Source organism: Molossus molossus, unplaced genomic scaffold, assembly GCF_014108415.1.
Source record: "Molossus molossus isolate mMolMol1 unplaced genomic scaffold, mMolMol1.p scaffold_m16_p_12, whole genome shotgun sequence".
In the NCBI taxonomy this organism is placed as follows: domain Eukaryota; kingdom Metazoa; phylum Chordata; class Mammalia; order Chiroptera; family Molossidae; genus Molossus; species Molossus molossus.
This window is the reverse complement of record NW_023425347.1, coordinates 24,032,108-24,056,771: the sequence shown is the minus strand read 5'-3', so window position 1 is coordinate 24,056,771 and position 24,664 is coordinate 24,032,108. Positions and strand designations below refer to the sequence as shown.

At 43.4% G+C, this 24,664-nt stretch overlaps 1 protein-coding gene across 1 annotated transcript; it reads left to right on the top strand.

The window, feature by feature from the left end:
• The first annotated feature begins 1,210 nt into the window (after window positions 1–1,210).
• On the top strand, window positions 1,211–23,622 carry STMND1 (stathmin domain containing 1). Its single transcript, XM_036255151.1, has 5 exons — window positions 1,211–1,291; window positions 9,503–9,695; window positions 13,891–14,042; window positions 22,674–22,802; window positions 23,338–23,622. The coding sequence occupies exons 1-5, from the start codon at window positions 1,211–1,213 to the stop codon at window positions 23,620–23,622; spliced, it is 840 nt and encodes a 279-aa protein (XP_036111044.1).
• The last annotated feature ends 1,042 nt before the right edge of the window (window positions 23,623–24,664 follow it).

The window sequence follows — 24,664 nt, the reverse complement described above, 5'->3', positions numbered from 1 at the left end:
ACAAATAGACACACACCATCCAAACAGTAAGGAGAGAGAGTGAAATGAGTTTAAATGGTATAAATAATCAGCTGCTTCTAACAGAGCAGACTACTAATTTTCTTGGAAGGATCAAACAGTTTTACATTCCCAAGAACCCTTGCTAGTATTTTCCTAGGTGGATACTGGAGGGACTGAGACAGGCCACCTGGTTCCTTATCCCAGATCCCCCATTAACTAGTCCACCCCCCAACCCCCAGTCCCTCAGCCCCCCATCTAAGTCACTCAATCTCTCTGAGCTAACGTCTGCAGCCTGTAAAATCCTGTTTAGCTTCTTTTTGTTTTAATTTTTTAAAATAAAAGTTAATCAAAAATAGAATAAAAGGAAAAAAATCGGGGGAAGAGCAACTTGTTGCTTATTTGAGCAGTCGGCCTGGTCTGCCTTTTTTTGATGGATCACCCGGTTTTAATTTAATTCTCTGAGAGAAGTCGGCATATCCATGCTCTTTCCTAACAGCTCATGAACCACATGGTCCATAAAAATGATTTTCATGACCCATTTCTCGGCTGCTGAGCTGGTTATGATCCTAAATATCAGGATTTCTATTAATGTGACCGTCCTCCCCCATGGCCGCCCCATGATACTGCCTCTCCAGGCCGCCTTCACTGTCCTCGGGTCTTCAAGAGCTGCTTCCACCAACCGGGCTCGCTCCTTTGTCGCCTTCCTCACAATCGTCTGCGCTGTCCCCGCCGAGTCTGAAGCACAAAGCCAACAACTCGAGCGCGTGGCTTGGGCACCAGGGGCGGGGCGTGTGCCACGGTTCCTTAGAAAGGAAAAAACAGAAGTCCACGCAGGGTGCATGTGACAACGGTACCTTAAACACTAACTCGGCCAGCAGCGGGCTCTCCCCGCACTTCGCTTTGGAGAGGGCTGCAATTTGCATCCTACTTGTGATTTAGACGCCTCTGATCTTCCAGTTTTCAGTTGCAAGAGTCCCGTCGCCGCCCGGTTCCCAGGTTCCGGCGATTCGGTTTATTGTGGCAACAGTTCCCAGCAACTGCCCAGGTGCCCAGCGCCTCCTGTCGAGCCTTTAAGTGCTGGAGGTGGGAGAGGCGGAGGCGCTGGGGCGCAGGGACCAAGGTGCAGAGTTGCGGGGACCCGGGCGCAGAGACGCGGCGGGGAGGGCGCGGGGGCGCACGGCGGGCCCGGCCGGAGGAGCGCGCTAGCAGCATGGGCTGCGGACCTTCCCAGCCTGCTGAGGACCAGAGGTTCGTCCCCGCGCCCAGGAAGGGCTGGGACGAGGGATTCAAGGTAAAACAGACAAAACAGGCACAAAGCCTTTGCCACGCCTCAGGGAGGCTGAAGTAGACTGGAGCAGGCAGGGTCCGCTGGGGCTCACAGGGAATGGGCCGCAGGCTGGACGGGTTGAGACTAACTTTATTTGGCCTGTGTGTTTAACTGCTGTCTTAACTGGGATTCCGGCTGCTACGGGACCAGCTCTGCGAGTCTTGTGTGTTTCGAGAGCTCGCGAAGGTGATCACACGGGGGCAGGGGCAGGGGCAGGGGCAGGAATAACAGGATGAGTAGTGCTCAGAGCTGGGGTTGGAGGTGATTCTCAGGAGCAGGTGGGAGTGCTGGGAGCCATGTATTATTGGCTTCCGAAAAGTGGGCCCTTTGGGAATTAGCCCTGGAAGAGATCTCACTTGCCTCATGGGTGCTCTAAGGTCACAGAGAGGTGACAACTTGCTCAAGGCTGCACAGCTTGTTTGGGTGGCAGAGCTGGAGATAGAATCCAATATTCTAAAGTCTCATTCCAGTACTCTTTCCACTCTCCCTCAAGGTTGCATCCCGCTTAGTTCTTCAGAGACATGAAGGGGAATCTTTTTAGGCTGGGAAATGGAGGGATGGGTTGACCCAAGCAGAAACAAAGTCCATGATTTCCTCCCATTCTCACACCATCAAGATTCCCCAAACCGAACTAGGAACCCACACGGGTCCCTTCAGGAGGGGCTGCCCAAAGATAATGTTACCATATAATTTACCATCAAAAGCAGGATTCTTTTAAGAGTGAAAGAGAACACCAGCGATACATTTGCTCAGTCTGATTTAAGCCCATACTAAAGGGCATTTTGGGAACCACGGTTTAAAGAGCACACACTTTCTGTTCCCAGGCAACGTGCAAGACACTAGTCAGTGCCAGTTACAGCGCTTTGTGTGAGGCACATCTGCTGGGCTCCGGGAGTCAAAAACCCAACCAGGGTCTAGTAAAGGCCGAGACTCAGGCTTAGTACCTGCTGCCCTGGGAGAAACCAGCAGAAAACATCTGCTTTCCACCCCAAATGCCACTGTCTGCGTTTAGGGTCCAATTACCCCTTCCTGGTTATTTCTGCCTCTCCTGTGCCACCCTGACCAGTCTACCTCCCACACTGCACCTATCTTTCTAAGAAAAAATTTTCTGGAGTGTGCAAAACCTTTGACATGTGGTCCCATCAATCCATCATCCTCTCCAGTCCCTCTTGCTCATGGACTTTCCCGTCTACCAAGCCGAGACCTCGCAGTGCTCACTTCTTCCAGGCCTCATCACCCTGCATGTCTTTCCCCATGTCCATTCTATCTTTCAGGAATGCCCTGCCCTGGTCCCATTCCCCATTCGCCTGATGAACTCTGCTCATCCTACAGTACTGAGCCCAGACAAATGTTGGTTTAAGCTCCTTCTTCCTCCGACATTCATGGGCTTCCTGGAAACCATTTGGTTATCTTTGCTGTTATTCAGTATTGCTTTGGGAATAGTTTTTTCTCTTTTTCCCAAAAAATATGTTAATGTAATTTAAAGTATTGATCCGTTGTGTTTTCCCTTTTTTTGTACAAAAGTCTTTATTTAATTTTATGTTTTACTGGCATAATTACATATAAGACTTCAAAGAAGAAATTTTCAGTATTCATGCTTCTTTTCTGGCCATTGTCATTTTTCCCATTAATTATGGTTTTTAATTGAAAATGTATATATTTTTGTATGGAGCCGGAGGGCATGCTAAAAAGCAAGATCTTTGAGTGTCAAATATACTAGGTCCCTCCCCAAGGCCTGGTAGGGTTTCTGGCTTTCTACGTGAATTTCTTGGATGAGATACTCATTTCCTCTTGCTTGGATTTTTTTAATCCTCACCTGAGGACATTTTTCCATTTTTGTTCAGACAGAGTGGGAGGGGGAGAGAGAGAGAGAGAGAGAGAGAGAGAGAGAGAGAGAGAGAGAGAGAGAGAGAAACGTCGATGTGAAAGGGACACATCGAGTGGCCGGGGACAAACTGCAACCGAGGTACGTGCCCTTAGCGGGAACCGAACCCGGGACTCTCTGGACCACGGGCTGATGCTCTAACCGCTGAGCCAAACTGGCCAGGGCTCTTGCTTGGATTTTTGAACAATCTTCAAACTGGTCTCTGTAGGTTCTTCTTCCACTACCCACCCCCTCCGTGTTCAACCTTCACATGACCTTCAGAGTGATCATTCTAAAATCAAATCTGATAATGTCATCCTCTGCTGAAAACCGTTACCAGCCCATTAGGCAGGCACACACACCAGTGATCAAGAATGTGACTGCCTAGGTTGGATTTCTGGATTCACTACTTGTTGTGTGACTTTGGTCAAGTATTTAACCTCCCTGTGTCTCAGTTCCCTTATCTGTAAAATGAGAATAATTCATAATAGTGATTTTATAGAGCTGTTGTGAAGATTAAATAAATTTAATTCATGTAAATTTTTAAAGTTACCAATGCCTGGCACAAAAAAAAGTGCTTAGTATTAGTTATTACTATTATTATATTATCATTATTATTTCTATTATTAGTTATTTATGTAAGATCATCTCCTACATCCATAGCATGCCTTCCTAGTCTCGCTCAAGCTGACTCGTGTCAAATTCTCCACACTCATAGTCATCACGCCTTAGTACTCATTTTCCCCAAACCCAGTCCGTCCGTGTCTGTCTCCACGCCTTTACACCCACTGTTTCCTCCCCCTCAGACTTGTCCTTCTCCCTTTTCTTGGGCCACATGCAAATATGTACCTGTCTTTCAACCCACTCGAGAACCCATTCTTCTCCATTGCTCCTGCCACCATGCTGACAGAATTGACCTTATACCTTCTCCTATCACGTTTCAAAACACTTTGTTGTGTGTACTTGTTTCCATGTTTGCTTTCCATCCTGAACTATTACTAGCTCGAGGTGTTGTATCTTGTATCTCCAGTGCGTACTACAGGGCCCAGTGCCAACACTGATGAACAGTTCCTGAGTGACCGCGTGTCCTTCCCAGCTCCCCCATTCCAGAGCGTCTGCCTGTCTCCTCAGTAGCGTACCTAGACAAATGACAGTCAGCAAGGAGGGAACCCAATATTAAAATAACCTGAAAATAGACTCAGAGTTGACTCACATATATACCTCTCTTTCCCCACCCCAAGCACTTCACTTTGGAAACCAGACCTGGGGAAGGTATGATTATTAATTAACACTAGCTATCAGAACGGTACTGCCTCCGCTACCTTCATAAATCCATAGGGCTGAGAGTTTAGTCATTCTGCAATGTCTTTGAAATTAGGTGAACATGTTTGCCTGCATGAAATATTTATGTTTCTTGGTGGCATGACTTTAAAATATTCTGAATCTAACTTCCTGAGACCTGCCTGCAGACTTTCTTCACCTTCCCTTAGTCTAAAGTGGTGAGAAGTCACTGCAATAAAATAATGCATAATAAGGAATGGTGAGAAACTTCATTAGAAAGCTCCTTCTATATTATTAACTCAAAGTTTCTTGCATGTTATAAAAGGTGACAGGCTATATTGGAATAGATGATCCAAGGATTCTTCATAATTTTCCTCTAATATTTGACAAGAAAATCTTGTTTATTGCCTAAATACTTCTTGAAGTCCAATTTTTAAAAGAGCATATTTCTGACTATTTTTTGGAGAATTGTTATTTATTTCATTCATTAGAAGTAAAGTAGAAAAAGAGTTGTTGTTGTTGTTGTTGTTGTTAATCCTCACCCAAGGATATGTTTTCATCGATTTTTAGACAGAGTGAAAGGGGGGGAGGGGGAGAGACAGAGAAACATTGGTGTGAGAGCGATACATCAACTGGTTGCTTCCCGCACAACCCCGACCAAGGGATCAAACCTGCATCCCAGGTACATGCCCTTTACTCGGAATCGAACCCGAGACCCTGCGGTCCACAGACCAACACTCTAATCACTGAGCCAAACCGGCCAGGGCTAGAAAAAGATTTTTGAAGAACAAATTCTATGGACAAATATATTTATAAAAATATATCTGCCAATAATTTGATTTTAGAAGATTTAAGCTCCAGGGAGTCTTGACAAATGACTCCTTCTAAGCAAATTTTAAGTTTGTTTCCCAAAAGCCTTAGGACATAGGTAATACTTGCAGACCAAACAAAACAAAACAAAATCCTGTCTATAGTTAAGATCAATACCTTTCTTGGAATGCTGATGATCTTATGAATAGCTGTTAGCTTGGAATTCCCAGCTTTTCAATTTTGTCTAAAATTCATGAAATTTTATCACCAAGACAATGAAGTATAAAATAACACTGATACAAAATGTACAAACATGTTGAGTCTGTGCTTCTGGTACAAATTCCTCTCAAGGGAAACAGAAAACCTTCCTCCCCCCCCCCCCCCCAGTACCATTGCAGATAGACTGACTTCTTATTGGTGTGAAATATAAGCTCTGCACCGCAGACAGAACAACAACACTGTTTTGACATATCCCAGAGAGGCATAGATCTAATTAATTTGTAAATATCTCTGGTCTTTGAACTATGTCTATTCCCAAGTCTAAATTGGGTTAAAATTTCCAGAATGTGTTGCACATAGATAAAACATTTGAAAGACATTCTTAATTTTCAAAAGAGAAAAATCTTACATTTCTGCTCTGGAAACTGAAGTCTGGTATATGTTATTTTATGCTGAAAGATTGTGTTTCATCTGCTACACTTTAAGATTTGGCCACTAACAGAGTTTGAAGGCAAACTGTATGTAAATAAGTGTACATGGGTAAAGCTCCTTAGCGAAGCCTGGGTTAGTCAATTCAATGAACCGATTGGAGGTCATTCAGGGTTGTGGCATTTAAATGTATTCCAGTTTGTAGTTGACAGAATATGTTTGTGAAAAGACACCTTTTAGACTGAAAATATTCAGATTTGTTCTCAGCTCCAACGTGGGCATTTTGTTTATTATTGTTGTGGTTAAATCAGTTACATTTTCAAGATCTCCTCTGGGAAAAGGGAAATGGCAAAATTAATCTCTGTATGTTACTTAGTGCTTCTCTAGGTTCGGGAAAAGACAGATGTGCAAAACAAAATGAGCTTGTGACAATATCTGAACTCCTACTGAGACAGGCTGGTGAGCCAGGACAAGCGGAAAAAGGAAACTGAGATAGATAGTTAAAGGCAAAGCAGTTTACAGCCATCCAGTAAATCACAAAATCCTATCTTCTCTAACCAAAAATACCTAAGAATAAATGGTTTACACTTCTCCTCCCAACCAGAGGATAAATAGCTTAAATCACCCTACCCAGGGAGACAGCAGAAATCCAAGTAGTGCCATTTGCCAACCACACCCAAGGACAGATGAAGTTAAGGTAATAAATCTCATTTTGGTACCTCAGCATAGAGTTGATGAATATTCCATTGAGATCCTCCCCAAGACCTCTCCTGAACACCCAGCCTTCAAAACGCTTTGCCCCAGGGGGAATTCTCCCTCTCCAGAGCATGCATGGCTTTTCACTTCCCTTTCTTCTTCCCCCCACAGACATGCGTCTCCTAAACTCTAAGGGTCCCCTTGAGACTTGCAACCAGGGGAGCGATGGGCAGCAGCAGCTTGCCTGGGTTAACCCCCTGAACCTGTCTCCAAGACCCCCTATTCTCTGACTTCCCAGTGAGCCAAACCAGCCCCGCCTCGGCTCATTTCTTTCCTATAGCATTTCTAGAGAACCGAAGCCACTCTGCCCTGCCTCTCCTGTTGCTTCTTCAATCCTAACCCTTCCTTATCTCACTATTCCAGCTTTAACAAACAAAATCTTTCCTGTTCCAAGTCCAAGCTCCACCCTACAGGCCGGCCCGGGACAGACCCACTTTGGGCTCGGTTCCTGTCCAGCAACCAGTACCACTCTCCCTGCAGGTATTGGTCTTGGCTAGTTTTTTGGGAAGAGGGGAAAGAATGCCCAGCACGGGCTTGAACCTCCGTGAGAACTGTGAGGCCCGGAAAGAGAAGAGTCAGGTAGACCCTGCTTTCCCTTTGCTACGTGTAACAGCCACAGAACAAACCCAACACCCAGGGCGGGGCAAAAGGAGGTTGACAGCTGTTTGCATGGAAAATGATATAATAATTAATGAATAACCAGACAAGAGTAAACTCTGCCTCGCGTACTCATAACCATCCACCTACTTCTGGCCCACTCTGTATGTTATATATAACAAAGGAAAAAGGAGACCCTGGGCGAGAGAATGATCGCTACTATGTAATAACGCAGAACACATTATCTGTGAAGACTGTTCCTGTTGGGCTTGCTCCCCGGGGACTGCACGGCAGTGACTGTGTCTCTGAAGAACTGCAGGTGGAGAGAGAAAAAGGACATAGTTGCTCGCAGGCCTTTTCCTTGTGCCGATTCATAGTCCAGATCCGTCGAGTTTTTGTTTGCTCACTTTGTTTGTTCAGTTGATTGATTTTTCCTATCTCCCCGTGCAGTCCGCAGCCACAGACCTAATTAATCTTCAGCACAATAAACTAAACTAAAGCTGGCTGAGCTGGAGTGATCAAGCCACGCGAACCCCGCGGTAGGGTCTCCCTGCGACGTGCGAGATCCTGGCCGGACGCTGAGCCCCTTGCGGGGGCGGGGGCATAGCCCAGCTGCTGTGGTTTCTGCGTAGCCTCCGAGGGGACTGCAGACGTGGGGTGCTTCTAGAAAGTGGTCACGTGTCCTTAGGTTTAAAAATTGTCTGATTTTTATTGTATCGAGTTTCACGCTGGTGTCCAACTTCTTTCTTACTTTTCCTGTTTTATAAAGGAATGTTTTCTGTTTAGTTCCCAGAGCCCTAATTTTGAGCCAGAAGGGACCTCCCTCCTTCAAACTGAAGTTCTTCAAGGTCTATTATCTGCCTTTCTGATATTTCTGGGCCCACCTCTTTCCCCTGTTTTTACTGATTCTGTCTCAGCTGGTATTTAATCACAGCTCACCTGGATAATAGTCGTTGTCACCGTAACGGGCTGCCCTGTTTTGTTCCTTCCTTCAGTTCTTGCCATTGCACTAACTCAAAGGTGATCTTTCTAAACAACACTACAGATCATGTATTTTACTCTCATATATGACAGTCCTGCAAAGGATTGCTCTTGCGGTCCAAATAAACTCACAAGCCTTTGTTTGACACAAAAGGCTTCCCTTCCCCACCTCAGCACCTACCACTTTCTACTTCAGTCTGTTCCTGCTACAATGGAATCATTCAAGTCCACGGGCGCACAATGCTGTTCCACACCCTGTCTTTGTGTGTGCTTTTTCTTCTGTCTACAATAAGCTTTCCTCTTGCTCCCTGGAAATTCATTAATTAAGACCCAATTCAAGCATTCTCCTCTTTACACCTTTCACTGTTCCCCAAAAGACACAAGCTTGTATGAGCATATCAGGGTTGTGCTACAAAGAGAGGGTGGGGTCCTGAGGCCCTTCAAAGACTCGGGGAGAAGAAGAGCACCCCTGGGGTTAAAAATGTAAAGTCATAGACATAAAGAAAAAGAGCCAGAAGATGATATTCTGTGGAAGATGCTTATATTTGTATCTCTTCTGAGGATATTGAAGAGACTTCCTTTGGTATGTGTCTTAGATAACAGAAAAGGTTGGCCGATAGCATCTAGAAGCTTCTATTGCATGAGAAGAGGGAAACCGGCCAACCCAGCGATGAAAGAAGAGCCAGCACTGGGTGTTCTCTGCGTCCCATCCTCACGTCCCCTCCTCTGCAGTCAGCTCTCCTGCCTCCCTCTTACAAGGACCCTTGTGATTACATTTCAGGTCCACCTGGACAATCCAGGATACTCTTGCCATTTCAAGATCTTTAATTTAACTGCATCTGCAAAGTCCCTTCTGCCATGTAAGGTAGCATCTGCAGGCCACTCTTCGGCCAACCTCAGGTACTAGTGAGCTAAACAGTCACAAAGCAAGTCTGATGACATTGTTTTCATTTTCCAAGAAATCACCCAGCCGGTGTGGCTCAGAGGTTGAACATCGACCCATGTACCAAGAGGTTGCCGGTTTGATTCCCGGTCAGGGCACATGCCCAGGTTGTGGGCCCCATCCCCAGTGGGGGGCATGCAGGAGGCAGCCAATTGATGTTTTCTCTCATCGACATTCCTATCTCTTTCTTCCTCTCCCTTCCTCTCTCTAAAATCAATAAAGAAAAATAATAATAATAAAAAGAAACCATTTTCTAAGAAATCTTGACTCTCGCAAAACGATTCCCTTTTTACAGGCTGATGTGGGTGAGGCTCATTCCAGAGAGGATCGCAGACCCTCTGCGCAGACCCTCTGTGAGGCCACCCTGCGCAAGGACACTGTGGGCAGCCCCGAAGAGGTGGAAAAACAGGGCCGGTGGGAAAGCTTACCCGGCACCATTCCAGAAAGTTCCCCATCTCCTAGTGGAAGAAACAGAAGAATACATTTCGGTAAAAGTCCCCATTCATGTTAATCTCCATAAGACACTGTTTCTCTAAATATATTTCCTAATACATTTGGTGGCCCCTTTATCACGGCTTTGTGGGCCAGGAATGCTCTAAATTCAAGCTCCCTCTCTCTAAGACATTAGAACTTAGCCTTGAGTCTTCATTACGTGAGCAAAGAATGCTAACCATTAATCTTCTGGTCATGAAGTCATTAAACCATGCACCCCCCGCCCCAAACTCAGAGCCTTATTGGTGGTTGGTAATAGGCCCTAGGAACAGAAGTTGCATGGGCTTTGGTTAAATTCCCACTATGTTAACATTTTTTCAAGGGAAAGTTCTACATTTGAAAAAATAAGCAAAACCTGCATCAATGGTTTTCCCCATCTCTCCCCCTCCAAACTATAAGCAAACATATAATGAAAGAATCTTTCAGAGCATAAAGAAGTAATTATGATCTAGTGTGCCCTTTGAAACTATTTGTAAATATTTTTCTTATGGTGTGTTTTCACTTTACTTCAGGTATCCCCTGGTGTCAATATGAGAACTCTTATTTCTTATCAGCCTTTGAAACCAATTGAACTTAACAGACCTCAAGGAAAAGTACTCTCTTTTATTTGGGGTGAAGGCTTTCATTTCATTCTTCATTGCTATAGATTCTTCCCTAGGTAGAAGTTAGAATTAGAAAATAAATAGGTTATAGATGAGATTCTTTCTCTTGGACTTTGGTGCACGCTCAGGTTATCACAAATTTCATATTTGCCTTGGACTCATGCTTCTGGTTGGTGCAGGTGTGACCTCTGAGGAGGAGGTCACGCCCCTTCCTCTCTGTGTGTGTTGGATCAGCACATATCTTTTTTTTCCCTCTCTGAAAATTCTGTTGATGGGAATCCCTCCTACACTGCAACATGAATGCTCAGTATCTATGGTGTTAGCAGATGAGATGGTCTATTGGACAGGGACCTGGCTGTGCCCTCAGTCAACCCTGCCAGCCCTACCTGTTGAAAGCAGGATGGGAGGCCACAGGTGAGCAGGATAGTGCTACAGGACACCATGGGGGAGGGAGTAAATTACCACGCAGATGTTTCCAAATCACCCTGTAACTGAGGTCTCCAGAAAGCTCTATACCACCGAATGAATAAACTCCTGCCCTGAGCTTTATATTCTTTCTCTACCCGGTTTCCCCTCTGTCAGCTTTCTGCATCCCTGCTCTTCACATCTACAGAGTCTATTTGTTAAAAGTTTCAACTTTCACACTAACATTTTCCAAATATTTCCTTTAGGAAAAAAAAAATTACCTTGAACCATTTCAGATTAAAGAGAAGTTGCAAAAAAAAACAAAGAATGCCTGTATTCTTTCCCCCAGATTCCCCAAATGTTAACATCGTGCCATATTTGCAAAAATGATAGCCCTCCCCCTCCCTCCACTCCCTCTTTTCCTCTCTCCCCCTCTCTTATACAAGTATATTTTTTCTGAGAGTAAGTTACAGACATAAATATTCTTTACTCCTACATACACTGGCACGTATTTCCTCAAAACAAGGGCATTCTTTGCAAAATCCCAGTCCAAGGCTCCAAAGCAGGACATGACCACTGATGCAGTACTATTGTCCCATCTACAGACCATATTCAGATTTTGTCAATTGTCTTACAGGTGTCCTCCCCAAATGAATGTCTGGTTCCAGAGCTAATTCAGGATCACATGTTTAATTTAGTTGTCATGTGGTTTCAGTCTTCTTTCATCTGAAACAATCCCTCAGCCTTTCTTTGTCTTTTATAACCTTGATATATTTGGAGATAGAAACCATTTATTTTGTAAAATGTCCTCAGTTTGGGTTTGTCTTATATTTCCTCATGATTAGGTCCAGATTGTGCATTTTTAGCAAGAATACAAAAAATTATATTGTATCTCAAATCAGGAGGTATGTGATATCTACATTTGATTTCTATTGTGAGGTTGTTGGGTTTTGTTTTGTTTTGTTTTTTTACTTTGCAAAATTTTTTAATGTAGTAAAAGTTAATAGTCTTTTATTGAATCTAGATTTTGAGATTTTGAGTCAGTTAGAAAGCCCTTTCCTACACCAAGGTCAAAAACAAATTCACCCATGTTTTCTTTCTTTCTTGTTTTTCTTTATTGATTTTAGAAAGAAAGGAAGGGAGAGGGAGATAGAAACATTGATGAGAGAGAACATCAATTGGCCGCCTCCTGCAGGCCCCCCACTGGGGATCAGGCCCACAACTTGGGTACGTGCCCTCACCAGGAATTGAACCGAGGACCTCTTGGTGCATGGGTCAACACTCAACCACTGAGCCACACTGGCCGAGCAGCCACATTTTCTTGTAAGACCACTTGTTATACTTATTTTCTTGTAAGACCACTTGTTATACTTATGCTTATGAAGACTTGGTAATGGCAGGAGAAAATGCTAATGCAAATGTTTCACTGCATAGGAAACAAAGCTCCGTTCAGTGTGATGGCACATTTCTCAAATTAAATTTTACATGTTAACAATGGCAACCTCTGAATGGGAAGAGAATAGATATTTTTATTATCTTTTTATTCTTTTCTATATTTTCCAAGTTTACGACATATTACTTTTATAATCAGAAAGATGTACAATGTTGTTTAAAAATGCTTTCCTAATACTCTTTAATTTTCCAAGAAATTATGAAAATTAGTCAAAATGACTGACATAGTCCCAGGATTTCTGTAAATGTCAAGCCAAATACTTGAGTGGATTCAGGAAAGAATGGATCAGAATGGTTCAAATAATTGTGTGTGTTAGTGACAGGTGTCCATGAGGACGTTCTTCTTAGAAACGTCCCGCGAGAGCAGTGAAATGTGCCCAGTGGAAGCGTGGACGTGGCCTGTTTGGGAAGGGTCCCGCCAGGAGGGGAAGAGCTGGGCTCTTCAAGTCAAGCGGACTTGGGTTTACATCCTAGTTAATTTACTTACTACTCTTGTCACCTTGAGCAAGTTAGTGAGCCTCTCCCATATCAGTTTGTTTATTTACCAAAAAAGGATGATACATCTCTTACAGAGTTTATGTTTGATTGAGATGCTATAAAATATATAAAGTGCTCAATATAGTGCCAGGTTAAAAAATTTCATGAAAAGCCTCCATTCACCATACGGAGTGGATTTGGTTACTATCCAAACTTCCTTCCTGATCATTACAAAATAGAAGATAGCTCATTTCTTTCTTTTTCTTTCTTTTTTTTTTTTTGCATTGATCTTGATGAGACAGAGCGGGAGGGAGAGAGGGAAGAAGAGAGAGAAAGAAACATTGATGTGAGAGAGACACACTGAGTGGCTGCCACCCACACAACCTCAACCAGGGCCGGGGACAAACTGCAACTGAGGTACGTGCCCTTAGTGGGAACCGAACCCGGGTCTCTCTGGTCTGGTCTGCCGGCCAACGCTCCAACCGCTGAGCCAAACAGGCCAGGGCAAAGATAGCTCATTTCTGAAGTCTCCCTTCTGTATTTTTATTTTACAATATGAAGCTGTAAGAACGGATGCTTACTTGTTTATTTATGATTTGTAATGGGGGTGTCTCAGTGCAGTTTATGAAGGTTCCCCTATAAACTGTTTCAGGCCATTTTTAGAATCACTAATAAAAATTTAGCTGATAGCACTTGACTCCAATTCTGATATGGTTCAAAGACTCTTTTCAAAAAGGCATATTTTTACTTATGTAGATTTAGCAGATGGCATCATTGTAAATGTAAACTCAAAGTTGCAGAACTAGAAGTCTCTTGGCAACCGCACGCTGTTTATCCTTTGTATACAAAGCATAGAAACCAGCTGCAACTCGGAAGAGTCACCCAAAGAACATCTCAGTCATAGCTGTGGTTTGGCTTCGTAATTAGCGCCGAGAACCCATGGAGCTGTACCCAAGTGTACAAGTGTTGTTACAACAAAAAAGTAGTACATAGCAGCGAATGAAAGACTTTTGGTTATGTTCATCTGGGCTCTGTTTAGTAAACAGTATATTATACTGATGCATATTCTCTGATAGAACATTAAGCATTTGAACTTCAAAGGATTCAAAGATTTATAATAGAAACAGATATTTAGGTAAGAGTGTTGAGTGTAAGATTTAATTAAGTAGCTTGACTCATACAGCATCCATTTAGCATTTGATTAATAATATCTGCAAGCTTAAATTTCGCTTTCTTTTTTCTTTTCCCTTGGAAGACTTAGCGACCAGTGGATTAATCCATAAACCGCAACCCCTAGAGAGTCGAGAGCGACAAAAGTCATCAGACATCCTGGAGGAATTAATTTTTCAAGGAATAATACAAAGCCATAGCAAAGTATCTAGAAATGGAGAATCATACGATGTCATGGCAAGTAATTTTGTAATTAACATTAGAGTATAGTTAAAAATAGCAATAGATTTAAGATTGATCACAAGTTATTTCCAGCATATGCATCCTGGTGTCACAACACAGATAGCATTTATCTGAGCCCTTTTTTTCTACCATAAATTCCCTCATCTCTCTGCACACCATCCCTCTACCGATTTAGAATTGCCCTAATCATTAATGATTAATGAATCCAATGAAACATATCTTGGGTTTTACTAAATTTGAGACATAATAAGCTCCATTGAGTAACATGCCTTATTCTTTCAGCAATTTTTATTAAGCATTACCTATGTACTAGGAATTGTGAATATAAAACTAAACTCTTTCTTATCCAGTAAGAAATAGGCTTGCCCTGGCCAGTGTGGCTCAGTTGGTTGGGTGTCATCCCATGCACCAGGAGGTTGCCCCTGCGATTCCCAGTCAAGGGCACATGCCAGGGTTGGGGACTCAGTCCCTGGTAAGGGGCATGTAGGAGGCAGCATCGATGTTGCACTCTCACATTGATGTTTCTCTCTCTCTCCCTCTCCCTTCTTTTCTCTCTTAAAAAAAAAAAATTAATCAATAAACCATTCTTAAAAAAGAAAGAAAGAAAGAAAGAAAGAAAGAAAGAAAGAAAGAAAGAAAGAAAGAAAGAAAGAAAAAGAATAATAAGCCTAAATGCCAAAGCTAAAACAGATATGCTCATGCATTTATATACACACTCTAAGGTCAAATATGAGGAAATACATTTGTAGAAATTGTTTTACTCTTATTTTTGTTGTTGTTGTTGTTGATTGATCTTGACTAATCTGTCATTGTTTTTCCTTAGTGTGAGTAACTTGAGGTCTTCACTTTTTTTTTTTTTATCATCACCCGAGGACATTTTTCCATTTTTTGTTCAGATAGAGTGGGAGGGAAGGGGTGGGGGAGAGAGAGAGAAACATCGACGTGAAAGAGACATGTCCAGTGGCTGCCACCCGCATGACCAACCAGGGCCAGGGACAAACTGCAACCGAGGTACGTGCCCTTAGCGGGAACTGAACCCGGGTCTCTCTGGACTGCAGGCCGATGCTATAACTGCTGAGCTAAACCGGCCAGGGCGAGGTCTTCATTTCTTTAAACAAGTTCTGTATAAACTTGTGCAGAGGACAGCAGGGGTTGTTGTTACTTTATTTTGTTTTCTTGTTTGTTTGGGGTTTTTTTTAAGCTAATGCACTAAGTACCAGTAGTCCTAAAGCATAAGCAAAAGAAAGAAGATAAAAGAAGAGAAAACAAAGAAAAGAAGCCTGAGGAAAAAAATGGATGGGAAAGACGAGACAGAAATGGTGGAAATAGGGTCCAAAAATTATATCAATGGCTCCTGTGTTGTAGGGAAAACAGTGAGCTGGGAATGAAGAGATGCATTATTTAAATCAAGTCTGCCACCTAGACCAAGTCACCTTATGTTTAAATAAAGGTAATTACCTGTTCTGTTTAGGAAATGCTGAGAATTCATGAAAAAAATCTAAAGTGGCATTTCTTTTGAAGAAGGAAAATAGCCCTACAGAAAATATTTGGGGAGATAAAGAGGAGATTGCTAAACCTTATGAATGATATTGTCAGGCTGCCAATAATAAGATGTGGTGAAAAGGGAAAGGGACAAATGGACCGTATAATGGAAAAGATAATGCCAACGTATTGACAATTTACATTTGTACAAGGCATTCTGGAGTACCTTGTTTGAAAGTACTAAAAACAATTTGTCTTTAATATAGAAAGAGAGAGAAGAGATTTTTTTTTTTCTAGCTGTAGGTGAATCTTGGGGGTAGAGTTAAGAAAAAAAAAAAAAGGTGTGTCAAAAGAAAAAGATAGGAGAGAAATGTGGGGGGGATAGATTCTGGAAATGTTGAGTAGCTAAGCGGTGCTTTCTTAAAGGGAAAGGCTTTGGAACCTTGATGCTAATGCCAGTGGGAATAACGTTAAACCATTTTCCAGTGATTCAAACACAGAGACAGATGAATGAGTTCAGACTCAGACCTCGCAAGGGCACCAACAAGGTTAACTAATATGGACTACGTCCTGAAAGAGATGTCTCATAAAAAGAACAAAATTATGGGCTTGACTTCCAATAACATCATTCAGTGAGCCAAAGATGGAGGCTGTTTTCGTATTCTGTAGAGATGGAGTGGTTGTCAGGAGTGTAGCCGGAGTATTCTCAAAAGGATTTCAATGTAACAGGACTGCAGAGGTAGGCAAGAGTAATACAGCTCTTTTGTGTTCTGTGGGGTTTTTAAAAATTTTGTTTTGATTTTTCTTTGGAATTGGGCCAAGATGCCCCAACATAAGACTTGCAACAGGCTGGCAGTAATACACGCTGTGCCTTTTGTTGCCTAGCGCAGTGGTCCTTAACCTGGCTGCACATTCGAGTCGCCTACGAAGCTTTCAAAACTCCCAGTGCCCAGGCTCCACCTAGGACCAGCGGCTGGGGCTGGGCTCCAGGTGTAGTATGTTTGGAAGCTCCCAGGTGATTCCCATGGGCAGCCTAGGCTCAGAACCACTGCCCTGCAGTTGCAACGAACATGTAGAAAGCCTTCAAATTCATCATAGAGCTGGGAAGGGTAGAAGCTTTTGAAATTGAAATCCCCCATTCACTGTGAAAGAGAATTATAAAGTATTCCAGAAAATATAACATATTATCAGGTATAAAGACTAAGATTACCCCAGGAAGCCTATGGAAATGAAGGTGAGATTTAATTGCTCAGTGTTGCAGGTAAAATCTCCAATCATGCATATTTTAAGAAAAGTTATAAGGCCACTGTGAAAAGATGAGAATTAAAACTGAATGACTAGCCCAGCCAGTGTGGCTCAGTGGTTAAGCATCGACCCATGGACCAAGAGGTTGCAGATTTGATTCCTGGTCAGGGCACATGCCTGGGTTGTGGGCTCGATCCCCGACAGGGGGTGTGAAGGAGGCAGCCAATCAGTGTTTCTCTCATCATTAATGTTTTTCTCTCTCTCTCTCCCTTTCTCTCTCTCTAAAATCAATAAAAACATTTTTTTTAAAAGCCAACATTAAAAAAGAAACAAAACTGAAGAACTAAAAGGGGAACCATATTAAATAGAAATATTTCTAGATAGCTAATACTTTCAACTATCTAATATTTAATAATATTTTTTAGAAAAAAAAGACAGATGATAAAATTGACTAAAAAACAAACCAGAGTAAAGGGAAACAAAAAGAAGATGGTCAGAAAGAGATGTTAATGTCTTCAGTTCCTACACTGTGAGAAATCCAATCAGACATGTAAACACTATTTCTTCATTGCTTAAAAAACTTTTAATTATTATGGGGAAAAAAGGAGTAATAGATATAAGGATACTTTATAAACAACATCCCTTGTATAGACCAATAGTATACTTAAATACAAAGGCATTTTAGACATAGAGTTGCCCTCTTCCTAGCCGGGTTATTATCTTTAATTCAGTTGTCATTTATAGTGACATATAATAAAGGAAACTGAAAAGTGAGGGTCCTTCATTCATTCTCTGAATCAGGGGACTCCCCAAGAGCTAGTCTCTCCCCATAAGTCCATGTCTGTATCTGTGTTCACCACAGAACTCCCTTTTGTCTTTTTTTCTCAATTTTTATCATTTGCTTGTTGGCAAGTACTACATCAATTCCATAGTGCCCTCTGTATAACCTGCTTCCAGGCATATTCATACTAATAGATGCTATGCTCACTCAGAGAGAATGTAATGATATGTAAGAAATATAATATTTAGAAGCTAAATATCAGACTAAATGAAACAGTGTATTTTAAAACATTCTAATAAGATGTAAGTGGCTGTATTATAAATGTGAATTGGTTTTATGCACACATGTAAATATGTGTATGGATTGGGATGGATCTCTTTTTTTTTCTTTATTGATTTTAGAGAGATAGGAAGGGAGAGAGAGAGAGAGATAGAAACATCGATGAAAGAGAACATCAATTGGCCGCCTCCTGCACGCCCCGCTCTGGGGCTTTGGCCCACACCCTGGGCATGTGTGTGACTGGGTATTGAACTGATGAACTCTTGGTGCATGGGTCGATGCTCAACCACTGAGCCACACTGGCCGGGCATGGGACCAATCTCTTTAGAGAGATGTGATTAACCCTCATTTATCCACATAGGTATTAACCATTTTAGGTGTCTCTTATCCTGAACTTATTTCTCCCAGTCTCTTAGGGTATCCTGAGTCCCCCTACATAAGAGTCTGAATTCACCATTGACTCTTCCTGTCTCTGGTCAAAGTCTATTCCTTCTCCAGCAACTTCTGTACTGGTAACCTTTAGTGCAGTTAGAGAGTTTGTCCATATTGCACCAGAGGCTCTAAGATTATTTGCTGAACCTCATGGGGAGTTTGTTAAGGAGGAGGAAGTCACTGGGTAAAGACCAATAATGCCAGTTAACACTCAAGCTGACCTTGCCCAGGAGGCCTAACATCTCTTTCCAGAAGCTGTGGCCTATTTTATGCACAGGACTCCAGTCTGGGGGCATAGCCAAGGTAGGTTCATCTGCAGGTCAATGGTTAATTAGGGAAGCTCTGAGGAATCCACAGTGGATACAGGAAGAAATATATAAAGCCAGGTTGGCTGGAAAAAAGACCCAAATCTTATCATAGCATTTTAGGGCTTGACAGTCCTTCGGTGGTGTTCTTACAAAATGGAACTAGTAGTAGCTTCTATAGGTATTAAAGTTGATTTAAAACAAAATTTTTTTTTTCTTTATTCATTTTTTTTTTTTTTTTTTTTTTTTTTTTAGAGAGGAAGGGAGAAGAAGAGAGACATAGAAACATTGATGAGAGAAACATTGATTGGCAGCCTCCTGCATGCCCCACACTGGGGATTGGGCCCACAACCTGGAATTGAACCGGCGACTTCTTGGTGCCTGGGTTGAAGCTCAACCACTGAGCCACACCGACCAGGCTAAAGTTAATTTTTTTTTTTATCCTCACCTGAGGACATTTTTCCATTTTTTATTCAGATATAGGGGGAGGGAGAGAGAGGAAGAGAGAGAGAGAAACATCGACATGAAAGGGACACATTGAGTGGCCGCCACCCACACGACCCAACCAGGGCCGGGGACAAACTGCAGCAAAGGTCATGCCCTTAGCGGGAACCAAACCCGGGTCTCTGTGGACCGCAGGCTGACGCTCTAACCGCTGAGCCAAACCTACCAGGGCTAAAGTTGATTTTTTTAAATGTTTATATGGGTTATATCTCTCTAAATATAATGCGATCCTTGTTATCATTAAGAGCCAACAGTTTATAAATTCTGACTTTATAAAATTCAGTGGTAAAGAATACAGATACCTTTCCTCAGGTCTTTCAATACTTTTACTTAAAATGTCAAACTCCAGAAAGGACATGGGCCACACAGGTAGAATTAACTTCTGAAATGGGGAGAAAGTCCATGATTTTATAGGCCTCGTTTTGGGATAGAGCCACAGGAAAAGTCCACCAAACAGAAAATCCTAGATTCTCTCAGGACTCCCAATCTAATCATTTTAGTCAAGGTTCAGACTCTGATGTAAGCGCTAATTCAAGCTTCCTTTATTTTTTATTTATTTATTTATTTATTTTTTAATCCTCACCTGAGGACATTTTTTGTTCAGATAGAGAGGGAGGGAGAGAGAGGAAGAGAGAGAGAGAGAGAAACATCGACGTGAAGGGACACATCGAGTGGCTGCCACCCGCACGACCAACCAGGGCCGGGGACAAACTGCAACCGAGGTACGTGCCCTTAGGGGGAACCGAACCCCGGTCTCTCGGGACCGCAGGCCGACGCTCTAACCGCTGAGCCAAACCGGCCAGGGCTTGAAGCTTCCTTTATAGCAATGGTTCTCAACCTGTGGGTCGCAACCCCTTTGGGGGTCGAACGACCCTTTCCCAGTGCTCGCCTAAGACATAACAGTAGCACAGTTACAGTTATGAAGTAGCAACAAAAATAATTTTATGGCTGGGGGTCACCACAACATGAAGAACTGTATTAAAGGGTCGTGGCATTAGGAAGGTTGAGAACCGCTGCTTTACGGGACCCTGGACTACCATTTTCTTCTAGCCTTCTGTGAGTGAACTCGCCCAAAACTGTTTTCATAGTAGCTCTAGTTGAACCTCCATAGCAAATGTGCCCCTTTTTAAGCAGAGGGCTTTCGCCAGTAGGACACCTACAAGCCAATTTTCATAAAAAGAATACAGTGATGGGGGAGGGGAAGTTGCTCTGACCAATACCCCACAGTTATTTTTTTTCTTGAGGTGAACAATTCCCCACATAAAATTGCCCCAAGGCTATAACTGAGCCAACACTTTGACAAGTATTTTCCCTTTAAAAAGCTATCTGAGAATCACAGCCTTAAGGCTGGAAGGAAGCTTAGCCTCACTAATTTTACATGTGAGAAACCCCAGAGCAAAGGTGCCTTGTCTTGGGTGGTAGGTCAGGGGTGAAAGTCCAGCCCCCCTGCCTGGGATTCCAGCTCATTCCTCCCTTTGTAACACGCTGTGTCTGGGTTATGATTCTGTGTGCTGTCATTGAAAGAACCACTGCTTTCCCCAAGTGAAGAGTGATTTCCATTTGCTGAGTGGCTGCGATCTACTTCTCCCCCCTTTAAAAACAAAACAAAACAAAAAACAATCCCATGGAAAAGTATTATTAAACCTATTTTACAAATAAGGAAGGCAAGTGTTATAGAATTTAATGCAAAGCCACACCACGGCTGAGTCAGGATTGAAACCCAGGTCTTTCTGAGGCTTTTTTCTGCTTTGCTAAATCTTCTCTCTTTGATTTATTTTCTTGGTACTTACAGAACTGCAATCTGACGAGACAATTTTTTAGATAGTACAATGGATATCAGTACCTCTTGCCTTTAAATATCTTTAGAGGAATTATCTAGGACAATATTCAGTTCATTTTATAATGAAGCCTTGGAGTTCATTAAGACCTCCCTCCGTCATAATAAGTCCATGTGAGCTAGAAAGATGTCTATATTAAGTGAGGAAAGCAAATTGCAGAGCAGTGTCTGTGGTATAATCCCATTTACGTGTGATTAAACGTTATGGATATGCTTTACCGGGGTTCATGAGCGGGGGCCAGGGGGCCAAACAGAGTATTAGGAGATTGTTTATGTATCATTTTAATGTTTTTATAATTAATGTATATTATTTTAAAGACCTATTTTTTAAAAGAAAAAAATATGGCCCTGGCTGGTTTGGCTCAGCAGTTAGAGCGCCAGCCTGTGGATCAGAGAGTCCCGAGTTCGGTTCCCACTAAGGGCACGTACTCAGTTGCAGTTTGTCCCTGGCCCTTGTTAGGGTCGGGTGGGTGGCAGCCAGTCGATGTGTCTCTCTCACATTGATGTTTCTCTCTCTCCCTTCCTCCCTCTCTCCCTCCCATTCTATCTGAAGATAAATGCAAAAAAATGTCGGTGAGGATTAAAAAAAAAAAGTGAAAACTTTCTTTATAAACTCTTTACAACAATTTTACTTTTTCTGAAACTAGAAATTATCATCAGAAAGCCATTGTTACTGCTTTACACTGTTTAAACATTGGTAGTCACATGAAACGGGATGGTATTTTCTGCTGTCGGTGTAAACATTTGTGCAGTACCAACTGCAAAGCCCAGTGTAGAGTTACCTCTCAGTAACCATTAATTCTCCCCTCCACAAGACCAGAAGTACTGAAAAATACTCTGGATCCCAAATGAAAGGCATGTAGCTTGTGGCAAATCATACAATCATCGAGTTTGAAGTTTTACCTTGAATCTCTCCTCCGGACCGCAGGTGGACGCTCTAACCGCTGAGCCAAACCGGCCAGGGCACCTTGAATCTCAAATCCATCACTCATCCTCCACCCTTTCCTAGCTTGTGTTTGTTCTCAGGTGTTTTGCCTTCTCCTGAGTCCTCGCCCAGTTTCAGGATATCTCTGCATTCTTTCACTTTTTTTTTTTTTTGTAATAGCATGTGTTTTTTATAGGCATCTGACAGATATTTAAATTTTTTTTTTCTTTATTGATTTAGAGAGAAAGGAAGGGAGAGGGAGAAAGATAGAAGCATTGATGAGAGAGAACATCAATTGGCCGCCTCCTGCATGCCCCCCACTGGGGATCGGGCCCACAACCTGGGCATGTGCCCTGAGCGGGAATCAAACTGGGGAATCAAAGTGGCGACCCCCTAGTGCATGGTAGTGCATGAGCCGACACCCACTGAGCCACAGGAGCCAAGCTCTAGCCAAGCTATAACAGATATTTTTGAAGTGTCCCTTCCCCCGTTGGGCACCTTTTTATTTGGGAATTAGTTCTGTTGTTACCAGGAATTGTCAGAAGAGATAAATATGGAGGTAAGAGGGACACATCAAGTGGCTGCCACCCACATGACCAACCAGGGCCGGGGACAAACTGCAACCAAGGTAGACGCCCTTAGTGGGAACCGAACCTGGGCCTCTCTGGACCGCAGGTCGAAGCTCTAACCGCTGAGCCAAACTGGCCAGGGCCTCACGATGTCTTTAAATCAGACCCTGTAAGGTTGAGAGCATTGGGGGCTCACGTCTGCATTACCTCTGCCTTTCTTCTCTGCCTGCATTTGTCTGTCCACTTTACCAAGTGCCCTTCTCCAGGAGAGCACGCCTGAGAAGCTGCTGAGGCCACCAGCCAGGCTGAAGAAACTTAAGCTCGAAAAGGAGGGAAACGCTCTCACCCTAGAGGACGTGGAGGAGACGACGCGGGCGGCGGCAGAGCGCAGGAAGGTACCTGAGCGGGGCAGGAGGGTGCTGCCCGCTGAGATGGGTCCTTCCTTTCGGTCCCAGCAGCTTTTAGACACACTGCGTGGACATGTGTTATTTTCACGATCCCTGTGCTTCTTAAGCCGAATGTTTAATTGTTTTTAATGTGTGCGGCGAAGGAATGAGACAATATCTTGAACTTGGTTGAATTCGTGTCATCCATATAATATGGAGTTTTCTTCATATGAAAAGAGAAGAGCTGTGCTTGGGACTAGGGGCGGGGGGAGGACAGGGGTGCAGGAGAGGAGGCCTGCAGCGCCCCACACGTGGCCCCTCTCCCTGCACAGCTTCGCTTCCACTCCGTCCGGGCCTTGCCCGCCAGGCCAGGCGCTCCGCGCGTAGGGCGTGTGTCTGATTTCGTCAACAGTAATTCCTCAGCTTAGGTTTGTTAAATGACTAAATCAATTGAGAAGCCATAAATGTGAACTACAGGCAATATTAATGAAAGCTTAGACAACATTATCTGGGCTCGTTTTTATTCTTTAATACTGCTTTTCAGACAAAAGAAGAAGAACTAAGAAACAGGCTACGGAGCTACGGACTTTCGCCCCCAGCCAATCACTCAGATGCAGCTGACCCGGGTGGGGCTGAGGTTCCCTTTGCCAAAGGACTTAACCCTGTGAATTCCGCTGTGTTTGAACCCTGGGAGCTGCAGGGAGGAAAGCCACTGAAAAGGAAGAAGAGCAAAAGTGACTTGACCTCAAATGATAGAAACTACAGTTATGAAGGTATTGGTGTCGTGGAATCAGACATGTCCTACAACCAAGAAGATGACATATTCTAATAAGCCATTTATGTGAATTCCGTGAAAAAAACATCCATCTCCCCCAGTCATGACATACTTAGTATGTCTCATCTTTTTCTTTGACTGCCTGACTGCCTGACTGCATGGACTAGAGGTTAGATGTGTAAATTAAATGTCTAATGGCTATACCAGCTTTTTTTTTTTTTTTTAAAGGAAGATTCGACTACCTTGGATATTAAAAGTTGGCATTCTCCTTCATTGTGGCTCCAAACATTGTGAAGACTTCTTTATGAGTACCTCCCAGCTTACATGAACATGTTTGTGCCAAATGAAACCCTTCCTTTTCCCTCCTGCCCCCGGCTGTGTTCACCCTTTGAGGGTCCTTTAAGACAAATTGCATGGCTCTTGTCAACTGATGGTTGTTGGCGCCAATTCAACGCCATCAGGAATCCCCAATATGAGGTACAGTGAAGAAGGAAACTTTATTCAGTGCAAAACAACTCAATTGTGATACAGCACAGCTGTGAAAACAGCAGGACTGTGAGGCGGCCCTGGGGCCAGGCTCCTCTCCAGCTAGAGGGCTTGGCTCTGCTCCAGCCCTTTGTGCTCGATGGTCTTCTCTGCTCCTTGCTGGTCTGTTTTGTGCTGTGGTGGCCTCCTCCACTGTGCTTTGGCCTGCTCCATTCTGAGCCAACCTGCTCTGGCCGGCACCTGTCTGCTAGCTCTGCTCTGGTGAGACATCTTTGGTGTTTCAACTCAGCCGGGGAGACACAGCGGATAGAAATGAAAAGTCCAGTCTCAGAGCCAGAGAGGAGCTGGTCCCTGATTGGTCTTTCCTCATGCAAATGAGTATTCCACATCCTTTCAGTTTGATAGGTCCAAAAGGCATGGTCCTGATTGGTCAGAATAGAGCCACTCTGGTTGGTCAGAGCTGCGCAGCTCCATTTGGGTGGTGCTATTGGTTGAAATGGGATTCCGGGAACTTCTTTAGAAGGGCTGGCTCAAAGGGCAGAGACACAGTGCAGGCAGGCAGTTCAGTGCAGAGGCAGGGAGTCCAACACCAGCTTCTCCATGAAATACA

What these genes read in the sequence shown, in the direction of transcription:
- STMND1 (XM_036255151.1), top strand. Translation starts at nt 1,211, where the DNA reads ATGGGCTGCGGACCTTCCCAGCCTGCTGAGGACCAGAGGTTCGTCCCC. An exon ending in GCTGGGACGAGGGATTCAAG is followed by an intron (nt 1,292 to 9,502) that starts GTAAAACAGACA and finishes CCCTTTTTACAG; the next exon opens with GCTGATGTGGGTGAGGCTCA. An exon ending in AAACAGAAGAATACATTTCG is followed by an intron (nt 9,696 to 13,890) that starts GTAAAAGTCCCC and finishes TTCCCTTGGAAG; the next exon opens with ACTTAGCGACCAGTGGATTA.